The following is a 20,548-nucleotide window of genomic DNA, read 5'->3' as shown; positions in this document are numbered from 1 at the left end:
GTGCATTGCAAGCCTTTTCCCTTTATCCTGTGCTAGCTGGGTTAGCATTACAGCACTGCCACTGAGACCTGGGATTGGCTCCACAGCATGCTGTCTGCAGAGCTGCTGGAGGCATCTCTGAGAGTGCTCTCCACTGGGAGAACATCCAGAAGGAGCATCCAGAGGGAAGGGCCTATTAGACAACCCAAAAAGCATGCTGGTGTGCCTGACCTGGTCAAGGTTTGTCCAAGGACAAACAGCCTGCGGCAGACAGAGCACAGCCTTGCCCACTGCAGCCTTGTCCCAGGCCTACCACGCCCATTGTGTTGCCTCATGGCAAAGCCTCCTCTCGGATTCAGGCCAGATTAAACTGCCATTGTGCATCTGAGTGTTGAAAGCAAGGCTCAGGAACCTCAATCCTGCTTGGGACTGAGAGCAGAGGTTATCCAGATAGGCATAAACACTCCTGTCTGTCCAGAGAGTGTGCAAGTTGCACGCAATCAGTGTGCAGGCATGCAGTAATTCAGGATAGCAAAGGAAGGGAAAAGCCTCATGGAATGCAGTCTGTGAGCAGGAAAATGCATAATTAAAATATGCATAAGTAGCTTGTGTTTTCCCCTTAACACGTGAAGTGGTTAGATGTAATCCTACAGAGGAGAATGCAGTGGAGAGGGAGAACTTGAGTCAACCAGAGTTACTAAGGCACTTATTAGAAGACCTTTGGTTTTAAAATATAAAAATTGTGAAATGTCTTTGTTGCTGGGAGCTCAGAGTTGAGGAAGTGAGAGTTAGTGCTGAGGTGAAGTATGTAGCTCTCCAGTCAGACTGTTGATGTCTCTGTGTGTTAGTGAACCGGGTTTTTCCAATTACCTGCTCTAGTCTGGGCACATCAATACTCTTTAGAGAGACCAGTCCTACTTGTTCCAAGCTGCCTGTGACCAAGGAAGCTGGACAGTGTTTGGAGCTGTGGAGAGTGGTTTAGGACAAGAAGTGTGTTTGACAGGTCTGTTCTAGAGACCCTGCAAACACTTCATGTAAAAGGTGTGATTGTTCCTATTAAGCACAGTCACTTCTTGGAGAGGCAGAGATGGGCTTTTATAGCAGAAATGAAGGGATCTGCTGCTACAGGAGGAAACAGTTTACCTGCCTTTTCACTGTGTGTGTTTCCTCAGTGTTTGTGCCTGGCCAGCTCCAGCCAGCAATCAAAGGCCTTGCACAGGCCAGTGGGCTTCCTTGCTTCCTGTGCACAGCCGGGCTGAATGGAAAGTGATTAGCACAGCCCTCAGGCTTGCAGGGCCTGGGATCAAAGGCCTCCCGCTGTCATTGATGAAGAACATCATCCATTATCTTTGTGTCTAATCACTTCCTAATCTCGGCACTAGCTGTTCCCGAAGTTCCTCTTCTGGATGGCAGGGACTGAGGGACAGGGAGGACCAGGGGTGGGACAGTAGCAGAGCAGGGACTGGTCTCTGCACTCTGAACTCCAGTGTAGCATCCTGAGGGTGAACATCCAGCCGGAAGTAATATAAGACCTACATTGTGAAGGGGAGGAAACACCACATTTTCACATCCTGTTTTGTTTTGCTCACCTTTGTTTTGCTGGATTTTTGTTCTTCTGCTCTGTCAGATTCCAGGACTCGCTCTAAAACTGTACCTTTGCCTGCACAATTATGCCCACAGGTAATAGGAAACCAAGGTTTCAAAAGAAAACCTGATGCCATTGCTAGATAATAGCAGTTTCCTAAATAAATGTGTGGTTGCCCCGGGGGTTAGGTTGTTACCAGATGCACCTTTTTCTTGATTGGTGAGAACAGGAGATGACGCTTACTGGCATATAAGTGCAAGAGAAAACACAGGAGCACAGATAAGCAGACCAAGCAAGCCACCTGGAGAGAAGACCTGAGAAGGTGTTAAAGCAGTTCCCTGCCATGGCATTTGGAATGCTAATCTATATTTTGCTCAAAGGTAGGTTTGGAAGAGGCTTTTCTGTGTTGTGAGGTCCAAGGCTTTGTTAAACAGTATTCCTCTCCTTCTGAAATAGGCGGTGGGGTGGGACGTGTGCAGACACATTGTGAAGCAGAGCTACTTCAGCCATTTGAAACCTGGATGAAATTTTAACTGATAGAGTATAATTTAGGCTCTTTGAAAATAAGCTAATTAAACTAGTAAATAGGTGTAAGGTTGTAGTATGTTACATGTATCTGTGTTGTCAATTGTACAAGATAATAGAATGGAAAACAGGATGGATTTGTACTTGGGAAATTTGCAAGCCATCGTTTGTTGTCCCATAATCATAATTATGCTGTATCAAAAGGAAGTTTGAGGCAAGAATGTTTTAAATGAATTGTTATTATACTGCTGCTTTCTCTGGGATTCGTTTGAAGTGCATCTTGTATGAGGTGCTTTCTGGGTGAAATGAACCTTGAATAGATATACTGAGCTTTTCTGTTCCAGTAAGCATCTATTTGCATTACACAGCAATGGGGGCACTGAGTGAAGAGTCAGCTATTACTGCTTCATCCCTCAGCACTGACTTATGGAATAATTGGACAAAAAACAACGCTGAAGGTATTGCTTTTTTTGTTCTGTTTATCTCTGTTAATCTGTCAATTAGGAAAAAAACCCAACCAACAAACCAAAACCTCCACCAAAATCTGTGATGTTAGCTGCTGTGATGCTCCATCCCTTGGACGCTGTTGGATTTGTGAGTTTTATTTGTGAGATGAGCCTCTCTGGAGTAAGAGCTGCCACCCAGCTGGGGTAGGCTCAGCAATAAGCAGCTGAAGGATCATTTAACTCAAGTTCAGTCATAATTTGAAGAAGACATTTTAAGGCTGATGATACAGGTTTCTGATGGCAATTTCTGTTACTTTTACCTGGTGCTTGGTTTCTGTCAGTCCTCAGTGCACACCTTAATGCACAGAAGTGAGAATGAACAGGCACAACTTCGAGAGATGCCTCTCCTGAGTTCTTACTCAGTAGTTTCTGTCTTTGTCGCAGTTTTGCTTTGGGCTGTCTGGGCTTTCACAGCCCTCCTCAGAGTGCTGGCTCTCTTCTTCCTTTCTCTTTTCTGACTGAAATGTGAACTCAGGCTCTTTTACCTGCCAACATCTGAGAGGAGAGCTGTGTTTATCCTGCCAGCTGCATTCTTGATGTTACCTGAGATGCTGGTGATGTTATTGCTTTCGGAGAGCTGTGCGATCTGGGAATGAGGTTTTGGCAGGTCAGTAAAGGAGGAGAGGAATCTAACTGCGATACTTTGTAATGTCTCTGTACTTTAAAAGTCATATAAACATGCATACAAATAATCTGTTAATTCTAAGTCATCACAGGATATCTTCCAAGCTTTTTTAGTAGATCTATAAGCTTTTTTATTATTTTCTCATAACAAGTCCAGCTGTTTTATTTTCATTTCTAATCTCTCATAGTGGTACAGTGTTATATATACACATTCATCCATACCCATACTATATGTGTGGGTTCCTCATATATATATATATATACACACATAAAATATGTTTACACACTCGTATGCATGTGAAGTTGATAAGGTGTTGATTTTTGACCACAGTACTTCGGTTTATCACTGCAGCACCGTGGTCTGGTTTATTCTGTCTATGACACGTTTCTTGCAGAGCTGCATACAGCCAACAGGAGGACAATGAAGTGGGAATATGTTGTGGCTCGTTAAGTGCCCTGTTTGTGTTGTTTCTAGAAAGCAGGAGTGATGGGTCATGTTTCAGCAAAGAGGAGGCTTATTTACAGGGTCACGGCCATGTCTGCAGTAGTCTGTGAAACTTTGTGGCAGCTGGACCTGTGGTAGTCAACTGGACACCAGCATTTTCCTTTGAGAGAATTCCACTCAAAGATAGAATCAAATTCACAAACATTCAAGCACACATTTACAGAGAGAGTTAAAAGTGTATTTTGGTGGACTTCTTACAAAGCCAAACAGCCTTTCCAGAAAGAAAATTGAAAAGAAATGCTTAAAAAGACACCAGAGAAACTCACTGAATCTCTCCATTTCCTGGTAGCTTCTGTTCCTGTGCACTGTAAGATTTCCTGTCAGAGTTCAGTAATACTGGGTTTTAAGAACATGAATTCCTGGTTCAGTATCACTGGAGGAACTGGCAGTTTCTCGTGGGATTCAAGTAGTTTGGAGAATGAGGTGCTCTTTGTGAAAAACCATTAATTTCTGCTCCATCTCTTTTCCTGCTATTTAGAAGATCTGGTGCTACTTCCTTCTTTCATGTCGCATAGGCTTTACTCGTCACCAGTGCTGGGGAGTTTTAGGCTCAGTGATTAGCTGAGAAGGGGAAAGGTCACAGAAGGAGCTGGGAGTATGGACAAAGAACTTTCGATGGTATTTGGGCTGACAGACAGCCTTCATAACAAAATGGGCAGCCAGAAGTAGGGAAGGTCTTGGTTGCACCGGGGAAAAAAAATGGAATCTCTTGATTGCCATTAGCTGGTTCCTTGCAGCCTGTAAAGGAGGCCCTGGACCTGGGGCTGAACCCTTCCCTGCCTCCCCTTTCCCATTGCCTTTCCTCCCCGATGCACCATACTTGAGGAGTGAGCTGTCACGGTCTTACTGGCTGACTCCTTTTGTGGCCAGTCTGTTAGTTTTGGCAAGCCCAGGCTTCCAAGTACCTGTAGCCTTGATTTCGTGTCAGATCTTGCCAGGTGTATCTATTTGAATGACTCAGTTGCAGGCAGCTGTCAAGTGCTTACACGGCATGTTTCCCTCTCCTCACGTGACATGAAAGGGCACATGGACCTGTTTATTCAACAGCTTGTTTAATATCTAGGCGGACAGTATGATAGGAATTAACATAATGCTCTGGGGCAGACTAGGAAATCATCCTTTTTGTTTTCAAGACTCATTCTTTCAGAGGTAATTTGTACTTTTGCAATGTCAAAATAATTAGCACATGGAATTTTTGTGTGTAGACTAAATAGCTGATCTTACCTGCAGTGGACCAAGCTGCTCCTCCTGACAGCGATGAAGGAATGTGTTGGTTTGTCTCAAGTGCATTCTAGGCAGGCTCCTGCTCCAGGCTGACCTGGGTTTCTAATGACAGCAGCACTCAGGGAAGACGTTCCTGTACCTGCACAAAGCCAGGTTTCCTGCAGGTGGGGTAGGTGGAAGTCTGCCACCTCTCGGCAGCACTGGCATGAGCAAAAAGGGATTTTTAGGATGTGGAAATCCATCTGGTGGAAGTTGCAGCAGAGGTGGCTGGGGATTTTGTGCCTCTGGGATGTGAATTTGTACCTTCCTCATGTTTATTTTCTTTCTTCCCCTCGTGGAAGAGATGGAAATGAAAAACTAAGCCTGTGCAATAGATACCTTCTCAGAGCCTAGCAGAAGAGTGGTACTTTGAGCAGTGGGAAATGCTGGCTAAAGGCTCCCATTGAAGGGTTATTTATAGTGATTTTCTAGTTGGTGCCTGAGTGTTTGAGGAAGCTCTTGGAAAAAGTGCAAACGTGCCATTATCTATTTTCTGAAACTCTTCCCTGCAGAGCTTAGGTAGGTGTTCTGCAGGTACTTTAGACCTAACCAGAATGGGCTTTTGGATGTCCTGGATCTCTTTGTCATGCTGGGCCCTGCAGCTCTGCTGACCATTGTGCTTTCCTCATCACAGAAGAGTGTACAGTGCTCCTGTGCAGCCAGTAGGGTCATCCATCACTTGTCCGCAAATCTGTCTTTGCTTCATGAAAACTGCCCTGTCTTAACTTCTTCCTGAAGTCTGTCCCTCTAAGGCCTGGTCCTTTACTGACTGTGCTCTTAGCCAACGAGCCTGTCTCCAGAGGTTGTCAGCAGCATTCCTAGAGCTGATCAGAAAAGAGCCAGAACTGGGTACTAGAGCTCCTATTTACCCAGCATCAACTTCCTCTCTTGCACTGTGTTTCTAGGCCCCACAGTGTGAAGAGAAACTTGTGGGTAACTTTTTCTCCATGGAAGGATGGATAAGATGCCCTTTTCTCAGCTATTCGATGTTCATTCTAAAACAAGACATGCTTCTCCCACCTCTCTAGCTTTTCCTGAGGAAGTGCAGTAAGCCAACATGTAATTTTTCAAGCAGATCTGAATTGTCACTTGTTCTAGCTAAGTCTCTTGCTAAGCTGGAAGTCTGATTACTCTGTCAGGTTTGAGGCACCGTTCCCAAAGGAATTGTGTTTGATCTGAGTGTCAGTGATAGCATCATGCCTTTTGGGTGTCCAAACCACATCATTCACAGCTGAAGTTGAGAGCTGCTCTAGTGAGAGCAGCTTTTGCTATTGCTTGTAATCTCTGATAAAGCTGTGGAGAGGAGGAAGAAAAAAAACCCAAAACCACTTAGAGGAGCACACAAAGGAGGTTTCTGCCATTAAACTGCTCAGACTGGAACTTGATTGGGTATTTAGGGGGTTGGTGCTGTTAATCCTGAAAAGTGTGTGGTGGGATCACAAGCTGTCCTCAAGGGGGCTTGAGGCTTCTGTCCATAGCAATGGTTCCATGAGTATACTATATCTAGACCTTGATTCAGCACTTAGTCAGAAAGGAAGTGTTCTGCTTGCTGTACCTTTGTTGAGTCACCTTTGTTGAGCAGACCTTGTCACCTTGCTGTAAGATGTTATTTTTCTTGTGGTCATAACTGAAAGCTAGTGTTGACATGCACTCGGTTAGGAAATCACCTTCAGGTGTCACTGAGGCAGTCCCCTGAAATAGTAAGTCATTGCTTGGACACCCCACCCCACCAGTGATTCCTGTAACTGGGTAGAGAGACCAGCTGGAACAGATGCTTGCAGTGATGGTGAAGCTTTGGAGCTTTCTCCTCACCTGCTGCACCCCTGTTGACTTCTTTATTCCCATTTGAGCCACCATGAATAAGGGAATGAGGGAGCATTTTCTGGTCAAGAAGTGTGCTTGCTGACCCGGTTGTGTAGAATTTAGCACAAGTTCAGAACCTTGGTAGCCAGGGACCGTGCTTTTGCACAGCAAAACCATCCAGGCAGTCTAGGCAGCTTACAATTGTCATGGGACATTCAGCTAACATTAAACCACGAAGAAGGGAAGGGAGGGAGGAAGCCCAGCATTCATCCTCACTCATGGCTGCAGAGCTGGCAGACAGGAGGACTAGAAATGCAATAGTTTGTCTTGACATAAGGAAAAGGTTAATTAACTATTAATTGAATTCAGACTGGGAAGAATACTGAGAATAATGCAGTGTTCTCCTTGTGTCCTAAACCCCTGTTATTCCTGGGATAGTTTTTCTGATTGGATTGCAGGTTGAATAGTGCTGATGTTAACCTGTGTGAATCTCCCATGGTCATTTCTGTACATATTCCTCAAGAGCAAATGATTTATTTACAGTTTGTGCTTTCTCAAAGCTGTGCTGGACCATCTCAGAACTTGCTCTGTTCAGTGCTGACTGAATCAGCTCATGAGACACTGTACAGTAAATGATGTACTGAGTGTTTGCTGTACACAGTGTCTGTTCTGCTCAAGGTGTGAAAATATGTTCAAACAATGTTTTGTCCTAAACACAACATGACTTTATTCTGTTTCACAGTAGATTATACAGAGCAGCCAAAGCTCTTGAAGCTGATGCAGACCTGCCTTGAGGAACACCACAGTTATTGTATCAATGGGCTCTGTGCCTTCCACAGTGAACTGAGGAAACCCATATGCAAGTAAGGAACACTTCCTATTATATCCTTCTTCAAAAATGACACTGGCATTGATACTTTATGTGCTGCATATGCAGCCTCACAGTGTCAGTCAGGTATTTGCAGGATTAAAGTTTGGCACAGACCTGGGTGCTGTGGTGCCTCAGGACTGCTAACAAGGCTGTAGTCCTGTGCTAGTGTAAAACTAAGGAAGGGAGAGGGAATTCACAGCTTTGTAGGTCACTGCCATGGTGCCATCTCAAATCACAGCTGGCGCTGAAGTAAGTAGTAGAGGAATCAATAGATTTGCAGTGAGTACTAAGAAGGGAACAGGATCTTCCAACGTATCAGCTACAACTCCCTTATTCCACAGTCACAAACCCAATCAGGACCATGGTGTCCTTACAATTCTCTAGAATGCCTAGTGGGCAGCCTTGGCCTTTGGAAACATTACAGCAGCTACGGATCAGCAGAGCACAGTGCTCTTGGTCCACACCCTGCACAGCGAGGGGATGTTTAGACTGTGTTGCTGCTGTGACTGCAGTACTCGAGCTAGCTTTAAACTAGACAAACTGGGACAACTGGTAGTCTTGGTGGAGGGAAAAGGTTCTGAGTGAACACCAGATTCAGCCCCTCCTTGTTTAGACTTCTTGTGATTTGTTTAAAACTGATGAAAATGAACACGTGTTTGAAATAGAAAGCAAAACACATTCTTAATAATTTTGCATGATGTGTATTTATTTTGTAGGTGCCTTGCAGGTTATAATGGTGAGAGGTGTGAACATTTAACACTAAATTCATATGCACATAATTCTTATGAGCGCTACATTGCTGTGGGAATTGGTGTAGGAATACTGACCAGTGGAATACTTGCCATCATCTACTGCTATATAAGAAAGAGGTATGGGAAATCTGGAACCTTCTGACTACATTGATCTGAATTTCAATGGGCAGAGTTTTGAGGGCACTGGGATTGTTCTTCCGTGATACTAATCTGTGGTGTGATCTTAAAGGAGCTAACACTCTATACCTCTGATTTCTGGTCTACCAGTGAGGCCAGTGGTGTCATCTGAAACGTGGGGTTCCTCTGGGCTGCCTAAGTGATTTAGGGGATTACATGTTGGTTCTGTGCAGGCTGCTGCAGTTTCAGGGCTAGCCGATATTAACTGTGCAATGGTGTCCACTTTAGATGCAGGAAACTGCAGTCACCGTACAAAGTGTGCGTGGGCGAGACGGCGCTGTGAGGGCCGGGCACTGGAACACTCACCAGTTTGCCTGCTGAGGAGGAGGGGCCCCAGCGCCACCGGACATGTACCCCGGCCTGGCTGAGGAGACGGACTCCAGGGAACGGCGGAGGAGCGCGCCAAGGGATCTCCCGCAGGACTGACAGGCTGTGTGTGATGCTGAAGAAAGACTTCCTCTCTTGGGTGAGGGTGGCTCATGCTCAGGTCCCAGCAGCTGAGGACACTGGCAGGCCTCTTGGCCTTGTCCTGTGCCCAGTGTTTGCCGTGGGGAGGACTGGTTGGTTTTAGCTGTTTTCAGTCATTTCAAGCACTCGTACAGTATTCTGCTTTGGTGTTTTGTGTGTTTTGTTTTGTTTTCTTCTTTCTTCTCCTCTGGAGGATAAGCACCACCTCCCTTACAGTGGAGCTGTATTCTGGACATCGTGCACTGACCACAAACCATTTGGGTTCTGATTTTGGTGTCTGCTGGCTGTGTGTGTGGATAAACAGCCCTCTCCCAAACCAACACACCTTTGGTGTGCTGGGCCAAGTATGGGCTTCTGGTGCCATAAAGGACAAAAAATGCTTTGGACTGAGGAAAATGTCTGGCTCTTGAAACCTTCCTTAAATTAGAATATAGAGAGTAGGCAATTCCTGGAAAATTAGACCATGACTCCTCTGGGCATGGCATGTTCTTGTTGTTTCCATAAGCAAAGCCACCAGATGCCTTTCTCAAAATGGATTATAGAGTGTGCTCGTGACAAAGAACTCTCCTCTTTCCAAACTCCTGTAGCAGCTCCTCAGTTCCATCAAATTTCAGGTAGAACATTGCCTTGCTGCACCCTGATTTCTGCACAAGACTTGAATTGCAAGAGAAGCTGGAATTTCGTTATGGAACTTCAATACAGGAAACAGGCTTTCTCTATTCCATTTGCAAGTTATGGACACAATGTGACCACTCAAATAAAAAAGAAATTATTTTCAGTTTCACCCAGGGCTAATAGATTCCATATCGGATGCTTGGTTCTATTCATCTTATCTACAAAGAATTGGGAAGTTACAAAGATTTGGTTCAAGGAAAAGGGAAGAAACTTCATTCTGAAGATGGTGTCACAAACTGGGACTTCTGGAGTGTTTGCCAGTGACTAGAAATGGCTCTCAGAGATTTTCGTTTCAGCTGTTGCACATTGTAGACTCATCTGCTGTGCTCAGCCATCTACCAGAGAAAGGCAGTTGGTACTTTGAGATCTGGTGGGGTAATATTGCCCTGCTGAAAGTTCAGTTTCTTTGTTATGTGAGTTAATTTTCACAACAAGGATGCATGTTTGTTGAAAAAAGCGTGTATTTGTGAGACTACTGTGACAATGTTGAAATGTGTATGAACGGTGGGGTTTGAAAGGGTAAAGGTGTATGTGGCATTTGTATGGTCTGAAGTTCAGGGTGCTTCTCATGTGGGGATCCTGATCAGTAGCTGAGCCATCTTGGCTCTGTGATACCAGTAAATAAAACAGCACATCACACACTGCTTGGAATCCCGTGTAATGGAGGTAGCAAGCAGCATATGCACACATAAAAAGGATTGAGGAGTGGATGGACACCAGTCCTCCCCTCTGCACATTGACAGCAGCATTTTCCAACTCTCAGCCTTTTTGTTGTCTTCATCTCCAGTCCAATCTTCAAATCTTTGCACTGTTTGCTCCTTTCCATTCTTCTGACCTTTTTTTAAGTTCCACTGCCAGATAAGTTGTGCTCTTCACAGTCTTCAAGTCAGCTTTTGGCAGTGGCCCTAACACTTTCTGTCACACATATGTGGTGAGAGGGCAATTAGGTGTAAATTACAGTCTGCACATCCTCACAAATGAAATAACATCCTTCACCCATCTCACATGGAAATTGAAAATGTGCATGTTATTAGGAAAACACAGTAAGAGAGTGAGAGATCTTTCTCATTGGTCTCTGGAGAAAATTGTAGAGCTGAATATCCAAAGGATGAAAAGCCTTAGAGTCTTTGTCACGTGAGTGAATCTCCCTCTCCCCAGCCTCTTCCTGTGCTCACACTGCTGGTGTTGGATTCACTTCCCAAGGACCAGCCCTTCTCCATTGCACAGGCTGTCTTGGAGCAGACACACACCTTACACAAGTGGCTCAGGAGCTACGTGCACTTGTCACAGAAGTTCTAAGGACATGAGTTGGAACAACTGGACTTCACCTTGCACAAAGAAAACTATTGGAGAGAGATGCATGTTGTTTGCATGTCCTCTTAATGATGTTTGTTACACCCTTTGTGTACCAGAGGCCAAGCAGGTGCCCTGCAGGATATGCAAGTGCCTCTGCAGTGGCATTTACTCATTGCAGTGAGCCATTTTGTACCTATGGCAACATACACTGATTTGATTTTTTCAATGTTTGGTTACACATAAGTGAAAAGGAAGATGGTACTTAAGGGCCACAATTTAGCAGGAGACTACATACTGAAATACATTTTTCTAGTTGGCTTTCAGGCCCAAGGTGGCTTTGGAAGTGAGAGTTTGCTGATATTTTTCTGCTAGTGGACGAAAAACTGGAGACTGAAACACCAGATAAGCCTTTGTCTTTGTGTCAGGGCAGAATGAGAATAAAATGGAAAGACAAAAATGGGAAGGAAGGAAGGAAGGAAGGAAGGAAGGAAGGAAGGAAGGAAGGAAGGAAGGAAGGAAGGAAGGAAGGAAGGAAGGAAGGAAGGAAGGAAGGAAGGAAGGAAGGAAGGAAGGAAGGAAGGAAGGAAGGAAGGAAGGAAGGAAGGAAGGAAGGAAGGTTGCCTTACTTTAGTTTTCTTTTCCCAAGTGGTGTCACAGCTTCCAGCACTGGGTGGTGTGTGGGTGCTGTGTGCCTATCCTGCAGAAGCACAGCCTCAGAGCAGGCCCCAGCTGTCTGTGAGGCATTGCTGCATGACTGACTCACAGTGCAGTTTGGCTGAGGGAGTCTGCATGGCCTCAGATCACTTCATGGAGTCAGCCCTGCTGAGCCTTGCCTTGATAAGTGACAGATGCTGCCAGCCTGGAATGGTATGTTGCTGCTTACAGTGCTGAATTTCCTGCAGAACTGGCCTGTCAGAGGGTCAGGATCATCTTTCCTAGCTCATTTATCAGACTCAGACTCTTTCTGTAGTGGCATAATTAAGAGAGTTGTGAGCTTCTCCTTCCCATTCCAGCTGCACACACCAAAAATTGTCATTTCAAGAGGAGCCCCTGCATCTGTGTGACTTTTAGGCAGGGCTGCCTCAGCTGTGAGGGGCAGCAGCTCAGCAGGGCCAAGCCAGAGACCTCAAAGCCTGGGATCTTCCTTTCTTAAGGATAGAGTACTTGCCCTGTGAATGATCCAGGTTGGTGGAACCACACTGGCTTTTCCTGCAGCACATCTCTCAAGCTGAGTTGCCCTTAAGCAACCCAGCCCTGAACCTGCTTCACTGGCATCTGCAGCCACTGTGCAGGTGTACTGGGCTGCCACTGGAACATCTTCCCTGGATTCAATTCCTATTTTCTGCTCAGGTGTGTGGGTGGCCGCAGTTTCCCTGATCCCAGCAAGGTCGGTTTCAAACAGCGAGATGCAAGCCTGGGAAAAAGATGGCTTTAAAGGCACTACCTTTGGTTTTGTAGAGAAGTGTAAGGAGCTGGATTGATGTTCCGAGTGCTCAGTGTCCCTGTTCTGCCTGCCTGCCTGCCAGGGCACACTGGTGGCTGGCAGGCAGGTGGGAGACATTTTTTCCTTGGAGATTTTCTCTTATTTGAAGTAACCCACAGTATATTTGGATGATGACACACCAGGGTTTCTTCTCCATCCCACTTACAGTAAAAGTACAAATCTGATTTGTGCTGCTGCAGCAGTGCAGTTCTGCCTTGTATTTGTGTCCTAAGAACCAGCTGTGAAACTGGTTACTTCCTACTGACTCTGAACTTAATACAAAAAAAGAAACCAAAACACCGCCCCCCCCCAAAAAAAACCAAAAAAACAACAAACTAACAACCACCCATCCCAACTCTCCCACTCCCCTCCAAAAAGACCCCCAAACCAAAAATCAAACACAAAAAATTATATTCCTCTCAGCAAAATTTTAGAGCATTGTAATTCTTTACACCCATTATCTGTTTTGTTTCATTTCTGGTCCATGAAATACACTGTAGGTGGCAAAGTATCTCACAAGGAGAAGGCTAATTTGGCAACATAATTGACTTCATAATTAAGTTCAGAATATCTCCCGTCACCTCTGAAAGTTGCAGTTCTTAATGGATTGCCTTTAGACCATCCCTAGGAAGGTAGGATGATCCCTAGGCTTTAAGAATGTTGTTCTATGGAAAACTAAAACAAGGAGGGATTAAAGTCGCATGATGGAGAGACATCAAACTTCAAACCTTTTTAAAAAGTAGATAATCTATGAGTTCTTTTAAGAAATGGTGCTTGGGTAGGTCAGTAGCACAGTAAATGTTGAGACAGGGGAAAGATGGGTCAGATTTGGTAAAATGCAAGTTTGGTGACAAACAGCAGGAGTTTCTTTTTGAATATTCATTTCAGTTCTCTCGTGTGATATGCATACAGATTTTCTGTTTGTGTTTTAACTTTTAGAGCTATTCTGAAAATTATCGTGTCAAAGTTTAATTATTTGAAACTGGACAATTTGCACGAGGCAGGTAAATAATCTGAGGGCTGGATTCAGTCAGCTCCAGCCTTGTCATAGTCAGGGTCTTCATAGCCCTGCTGATTTCAGTGAATGCTGGCACGGAACCCAGTGCGGGCTGCCCCACGGGCTGTGTGTCACGGAGCTCTGGTGTGGCTGCTCTTACCTGTGCTGACCCTTGCTCGGAACAGGGAAACGCCTGTAGAGGTCCCTATTGTACTGCAAATCCAGGAAACCACTTGGGACTCCTCCTTTATGACCCAGTTAAGAAACAAACAAAGTGCAGGTACTCATTAAAATCTCAGTGTAAGTAGACATTAACTATCATGACAGCAGTAAAATCTTGTAGTATGACTAGACTTGAGGCTGCTCCTACTCTCGCTGAACTGAGTGGAAGTGAGAGCAGGTTCTGTGAGCAGCCTGGCGGGCTGGAGGAGATATGCACGAGAGGGAGCTGTTCACTGGGCTGGTTTGGGAGCACTGGTACATCTTTGGGCTCTTCCCTGCACAGGTGGGAAGAGCTCACTCTGTGTGGCCGCCGGGGCTGGGAGCTGGGGCACAGGCTGGTTTTGGTTGAGAGCAGGGTTTGACTTGGTATGAAGCTCATGGCCTCTGGGCAAGCAAACCTCTAAATGAGAGGTTGCTCGAGTCAAATTAAAATTCTAATTGCATTTTTCATAAGTATAAACAAAAGAAATAGCCTATGAGACACAGTTTCACAGACAAATTAGGGTTAAAACTGCTTTAAATGCTTATTCTTTGGTGCAGTTTGGGATGAGCTGAACTTGGTACTCGAGGCATGTCTTGCATAGCCATTCTGGGGGAGTTTTCCATTTGATGGTTTGGGGGTTTTGCCCTGTTGTGGAATTAGGGCCATCTGTGAATATCACTTGCCTTATCTCTGGGCTCTGTTTTCTAATTCATAAAAAGGTTAAAGGTATCCAAAGGTGAAGTTTTGATTCCATGTCTAAGACTGAGTCACTTAAATGCTAGTTTTTAATCAAAACTTCTTGTTGAATTTATCTGGTGAATATTGGCAAGGAAGTTTCCTTGTTTAGATTCCCTAATGGCATTTCTTTCTAAAGGTATTTTGTCCTTTAATAAGCAAAAATATAGTTCACTGCATTTTGAATATCTGATGTTCAAATGCCATGTGTGTTTCCTGGCCAGGATTGATCAAAATGTGGCATGGCAGCATTGCCCTTGGCTGATGGGAGCCAGGCTGTTGGAGAGCCAGCCTGAGGTGCCAGTGTGGGACAGCTTCCTAGGCAGGATATATCTGTGAACCCAGAGCTGAGTGTCCACACCTGCTGCCTCAGGCCTGAATTGCTTCTGGAAGCCCAGTTTTTGGAGCTCTATTGCTTGGGTCACTATAAGCCCAGTTTTTGGAGCACTATTGCTATGGGCCAGTTAATCTGCCATCACCTTCAGCTTCCAAGCCAAGGGGAGCATTACAATCCAGTTACAGGAGTGTGAGAGCATGGGCCCTGTCACTCCAAATCTGTTATGCTCTTTGCCTTTTTAAAAAATTGTTATTCAGGTTGTTTTGTTTGGGGAGCACAGGGAATGCAAGAACCTTTCCTTTCTCCTCCTTGTCCAAGGCTGTTGTGCAGAGAAGCCTCTCCCACAGCTCCCTCTGGCAAACAGCACAGCCAGGCTTGAGACACGAGAGGACAGGGCCAAGCTTTGCAAGGATGTCTGAGTAACTCGGGCACAGCTAATTTGTTTGACTGTCGCCCCTGACTTTCTTGCTTTCAAGTGTTGAACCTTTGCAGCAGCTTTCTCACGCTGCTTCATGTAAACAATATTGTATTCTTAGAATTTATCTGTATGTTTTGCATAGTTGTTCTCTGAGAGGAGAATTTGACTGATGGTCATAGTGACCAATGGAGTCAGGAGGTTGTAACCTCCTTGGGCCAATCTTGGCCCTTTGTACAAAATGTATATAAGTAGAATTGGAGTCAGATAATAGAGAGCCTTCCATGTTTGACCATGCTGCTGCCTGCTGTCCTCTGTGAGGGTCCACACCCACGTAGCAATGTGTTGCCCCTCTAACGGCAGGGGTAACATTTGACATCATTTCAGTACATAAGGCTAAGTCTCTCTGTGTCCCATTGTTACGGCAAATCCCATGATGAACAGCATTTTATTGACTTCTGCCAGCCGTTTGAGCGTGGCAGTGGATTTGGCTGTGAACACTGTTCCAGGAAACTGCCTTAATAGATGCCAACGCCAAATTCAAAGGCTGTGGGGCAACAGTTGGGCCTTGCAGGGAGCTGTGGCAGCTTCACCACAGGGAGGGCCCGAGTGCTTCCCTTGAGTGCATCCCTGACCTGCCAGCTGGGCGGGGGAAGCAGGGTGGGATGAGTCAGTGACACGGGGTGGGAAGGGGACCTTGAGTTATAGGCTGTGCCAGAACATGCAAGATTTGGCTGAGAATTCTGTCCTTTTCCCCTTCTTTTCAAGGCTATGGCATTGCATGTTCATGGGCATTTCTTGGAGGGATGCTCTTCAGGAATGGAAACTCAAGGAGGGCCTCCAGGTGGCCTTGTCTGTGTTTGCGATTTTTGGAAACTCAGCATCTCAGGTGCTGAGTTTTTGGGTAAAAAGTCTTTGTAGTTTTGACACGGTACTTTGGTGGCTTAATCTGCCTTATGTCTCAGGATGAATGACTCCTGCAGCACCGGCTGCTGCTGTCAAAGCAGTGCCTTTTCAGGCTGCCTGGGTTTGCCAGAGCAAACCGATGCCCTGAAACACAGGCAGGACTCCCAAGGAGCTGAAAGAGAGGAAATTCTCTTGCCCTTTCCCCTTGCCTTGTTAATGCTTCTCTTGACTTCTTTGGTGGCATGTTCACGATGTCTCTTGTGCAAATAGATATGAAAGTTCTCCCTCAGGCACTTCTCAGCCGTCTCTTGAATTCCTTTCTCCATCACTAACGACGTTTTCCATCAAGATTACAGCAGGAAAAAAATGTTCTCTATGGGCTAGGTGCTCCTCTGTGCATGAAAAGTGTGTGCAGAGGCCAAGAAACACTAAGAGTTTCTTCCTGATTGTTCCTAAGAAGAATGGAGAGTGACGCAGGGGAAGGGCACAATCTTACACCAACACACACACACTCCAAAACTTGCACAGAAATGTCTGTGACCTCAGCACGACAGTGAGGAATTTGGGGGTGGTCTGGCCCAGTTGGGTGTCCCTTGCATTCCTCCCTGACCTTTTCCTTCTGGCCCAGTGGAGTTCCTTTCAGCCTCATCCTTCCTGGCCTACCCAAAAGAGGTGTCTCCCCACCAGGAGCAGGTGCCTTTGTGTAATTCAGGTGCCACATTCAAACTGCAGCCTGAAAGGACTTCAAAAGGGTGTTTAAGATGTTTCCAAGTAAGGGTTAGTTTGATTGCTTTTTAAACCATTAAGGATTTGTGAAATGTACTGGTGGAATGCTTCCACTGAAGGCTTTTCAAGACAATTAATCATAAAGCAGGGCTCTGTGATTTTCCCAATCAGCTCTGGCCTAACTCCAAGCCCTGCTGCAGGCTGTAATAAAGCATTTGTTGTCTTCAGAAGGTGCAGACTCAGGATACTTGCACTGCCTTCAGTCCATGCGTATTTAAGCATTTATAGCTTTTGAGTGCTGTGAGATTCTTAAAAATTCCTGTTTGCTTGTGGTGTTTTTTTTTGAGTGAGAAGTACCATGTTACATAAGAAGAACAAGGTGACAGATGCAAGCCAACGTGACACTCAGTGACAGCAACTCAGAGATGTAAGTGTGCTTTGAATGCTGCTTGAATGTTAAAAACCCTGGGTGGAGGAGGAAATTCAGGGGCACTTGGCCCTGTGTGTGTGTGTGTGTGTGTGTGTGTGTGTGTGTGTGTATAGGCACAATTTGGGTAAAGACTGTTGAAGTCCTGGGCTGCCACAGGGTTCCTGGAGGGCTTCAGGGCTCCTGGAGACTGTGCATTGTCCATAACTTCAGTGAATTAGGTGAGACTTGCTTCTCTCCCTCAGTACAAATAGTTCTGTGTATGTGCATTGAAAGAAAACATGATGGGATGGGAGACGAATTCGCTTTGTCTTCCAGACTCTGGAATACACTTGTTTAAGACTGTGCATTGCTTCATTATTTGCACATCCTTCCTTCAGCATTTAATCTGTGTGCTGAATTCCTATTATGCCAAATGATATTTTTTGCGATCAGTGTCCAGGTGACATGGAAAAACATGGTCAAATATTGACAGAGGTGCCCTGTATGTGTCTGATAAAAAAACCTCTGACTTTATTGTGCATACCATACCTTGTGCTGATGAAGAGCTGAGGCTCTGCCCTAGATATCAGGTGGTTTGGTAATGTTGAACAGTAAGTTTGTCTTTATTTCTCATAAAAATAATCTTTGTTGACCCAGAGCTTGGGGTCATGCAGATCAGTACATGTACAGAAAGCCCTGCAGAAAACGTTCCATTATCCCTCAAAGAACTCAGAGAAATCCAAACTCCACCACTGGGGAGGGGAGTTGGACCCCCTGTGGCCCCTGCCGTGTCCCTCCTGTGGCCCGTGGAGGGTTTGGAGTGGGGGGCTCTGCCCTGCACAGGGGCAGGTCTGTATGCAAAAGGTGCAGATCAGGGACTGCCACCATCTTTTTTTGCACCAGAGATTTAGTCCAGTCCTTTCCACCTGCAAATTCTCCCAGGGTATATAGTCCTGTGCAGAATGCAAAAATAAAAATTGATAGAAATTACAATTAATGTAAATAAGACAAAATTACAGTTCCATATGATTTAATGCAAGTCACTGCCAAAGAAGTCCAAGCAGAGGTTTCCACATATCACGAAGAGTGAGATGGTACAAAAGCAGCTTGATCTGCTTCAGTTGGCCTGTTAGTTCAGAGGCTTGAGCTTGAACATAGCTCCTGTCTCTTATGTAAAGCAACAAGCTACCTGGGTGCCAAGCAGGAGCTAAACGTTTATTTAGCCTGTGTTAAGGGTGAGCAAGCAGCAAAGGGAATAGCACAGGTTGTTGGGCTGAGCCTGCCATGCACAGGGTCTGACATGTCCCAGGGGAAGCAGGCCCAAGGGACAGAGTGGTCATGGCATCAGAATATAATGACCTGATGGTTTTCCACTCTTAAAGCTCTCTCTGTGGTCACGTTTATATTTCCCTTCTCCCGCTGTATAGATTAGCATCAGGAACAGGAGCCTGGGAGGCAGCAGTGCTGCTCTGGCTCAGTGTCCACAGAGAAAGTGATCCATGAGAAGAGTAGGAGTAGAGCACAGGGACAAAGGTAGGAGTCCCTACCTCTGCATGTTTGGTAATTGCAGACCCTGTGCTTGTCTCCCTGCTGCCATCAGACAAATATCCAAATAGCTACAAGGATGCCACAGGGATGGAAGTGTTACAGACTTTGAAGATGGTTCAGAGGCACTGGGGTATGGTAAACCAACACTTTGCATCTGTAGATGGAAAACCAATCTTGCTCCCAGTGTGAACTCCGGGGGAAGTGGGCAATGTTTCAGCAGCCAGCTAAAATTATCCAGCTGAAATTATCCAAATACTCCCTTGGCCTGTCATGCTGCAGAGAAAGTGGAGCCTTCTCTGCCTCTGCTTTTGCTTTTTCTCTTTGCCTCCTTCAGCCCTGCCATCCATAAACAACTGGGGGGAGTTTTGGATGTTGCTAATTTTAAGGAAGTGGTTTTAAAATTTTTTTGCCTCTCCAGAGTTTTCATAACATATAGTTATAGAGGCTTTTGGCAGGAGCTGTAAAGCAAATTGCTCCCACCCTCCCTCAGCATGCGGTAGGCTGTGTGTGTCCCAGCAGCAATGTGACTGGAAGTCTGAACACGGTGCAGCACTTGGGAATGCCCATGTGAAACACACAGGCTCCATGTCCTACACAGAAGCACCAGCCTCTGTTCTCCCATGCTCACTGGGCCCATGATCTCTGCCAATTTGTGCAGTTCTCTGGAACTGCTTATTTTGGAGATGATGGGGAATGTTCTGTCACTGGAGATGCACATCCTTGCACCATGGTTTTCTCTAAGCCTTCATTTTCTTTGCTTTTGAGGGCTTGCATCAGACTTTCAGGCACTATTGAGCAGAGACATTTGTGTTTATCTGCCTACCTGGTAAGGGAAAGGTAAGCCATTTTTATGTTTCAAATGCCTCTCATATCTCCCCAAGGGCATTGAGTTTATCTCGTTCCTTGACTGTAGTTACAGTTGTAGTGACTCTAAGTTACAGCTTTCTCCTGCTCTATCTGCAAAGCAATCTGGACCCCAGCTGAGTTCATAGTGCAGTATGCACAAGCAGGGTCAGGACTTCACACTGCTGCCTTTTCCCCCTTGTTTTAAATTAAACAAGTACCTGATGACCTCCTTTACAGCGAACATCTGTTTCATCTGTTTCAGATGTGGCTGTTGCTGTTGCATCGGTGTTGATTGTTACTGTAACAGTGTCTGGAGAGAGTGCCCTGTGTCTGTGAGCCAGGAACACACTGCTGGAATGTCACTAACAACAAAGCGAAGGGATGGGTTCTCATTTGGATACCCAAAGACTGTTCAGGAACACAAACAGGGAACAGCAAAGGGGTTCCAGGGATGAGAGTAGCTTCAAACAGGTTCAGGGACAAGAACAGCTTCTAATAGATTCAGGGCCGAGAACAGGATTGGGCTGAGGGCAGAGGAGACAAAAGGGGCGGATCTGAGGGTGAAGGGCAAATAGGGATAAAGGGAAGTGGTGCAGGGGAGTGGCTAGGAACTGGGGGAACTAATAGGATAACAGGGGCAGTGCACTGTGGCAAAATTAGGCCAGTGGGGGCTAAGGGAGGGAAGAACATTCTAGAAAGGGTACATAAACGGTAGACAGGGGCTGAACAGAGGTGACATCAAATAACTAACCAACCAATAATGAAACAGAACTTAAAAGATATTATCATGTGGCTGCAAAGGCCCTTGGGAGGGAGGCTTTTCTCACCATAACCTAGAGGGGTGTTTCTCCCCATTTGCATTGGTCCCTCCAGGGATAAGACATAACTGCCCTGATGGCAGGCCCCTGGGCC

The 20,548-nt window shown here is 45.6% G+C and overlaps 1 protein-coding gene across 1 annotated transcript; it reads left to right on the top strand.

Moving 5' to 3' along the window:
• Window positions 1-1,856: 1,856 nt before the first annotated feature.
• On the top strand, window positions 1,857-9,772 carry EPGN (epithelial mitogen). Its single transcript, XM_083862328.1, has 5 exons — window positions 1,857-1,944; window positions 2,458-2,547; window positions 7,533-7,653; window positions 8,378-8,530; window positions 8,819-9,772. The coding sequence occupies exons 1-5, from the start codon at window positions 1,908-1,910 to the stop codon at window positions 8,871-8,873; spliced, it is 456 nt and encodes a 151-aa protein (XP_083718454.1). The 5' UTR covers window positions 1,857-1,907; the 3' UTR covers window positions 8,874-9,772.
• Window positions 9,773-20,548: the final 10,776 nt, after the last annotated feature.

Source organism: Zosterops lateralis, assembly GCF_965231275.1.
Source record: "Zosterops lateralis genome assembly, chromosome: 5".
Lineage (NCBI taxonomy): Eukaryota > Metazoa > Chordata > Aves > Passeriformes > Zosteropidae > Zosterops > Zosterops lateralis.
The sequence above is the reverse complement of the archived record's forward strand: the minus strand, read 5'-3'. Positions and strand labels throughout refer to the sequence as shown.

Bases quoted from the DNA above. Each gene is read 5' to 3' on its own strand.
- EPGN (XM_083862328.1), top strand. From the start codon at position 1,908: ATGGCATTTGGAATGCTAATCTATATTTTGCTCAAAG. The intron at 1,945-2,457 runs GTAGGTTTGGAA...TGCATTACACAG, and splicing joins AATCTATATTTTGCTCAAAG to CAATGGGGGCACTGAGTGAA. The intron at 2,548-7,532 runs GTATTGCTTTTT...TCTGTTTCACAG, and splicing joins GACAAAAAACAACGCTGAAG to TAGATTATACAGAGCAGCCA.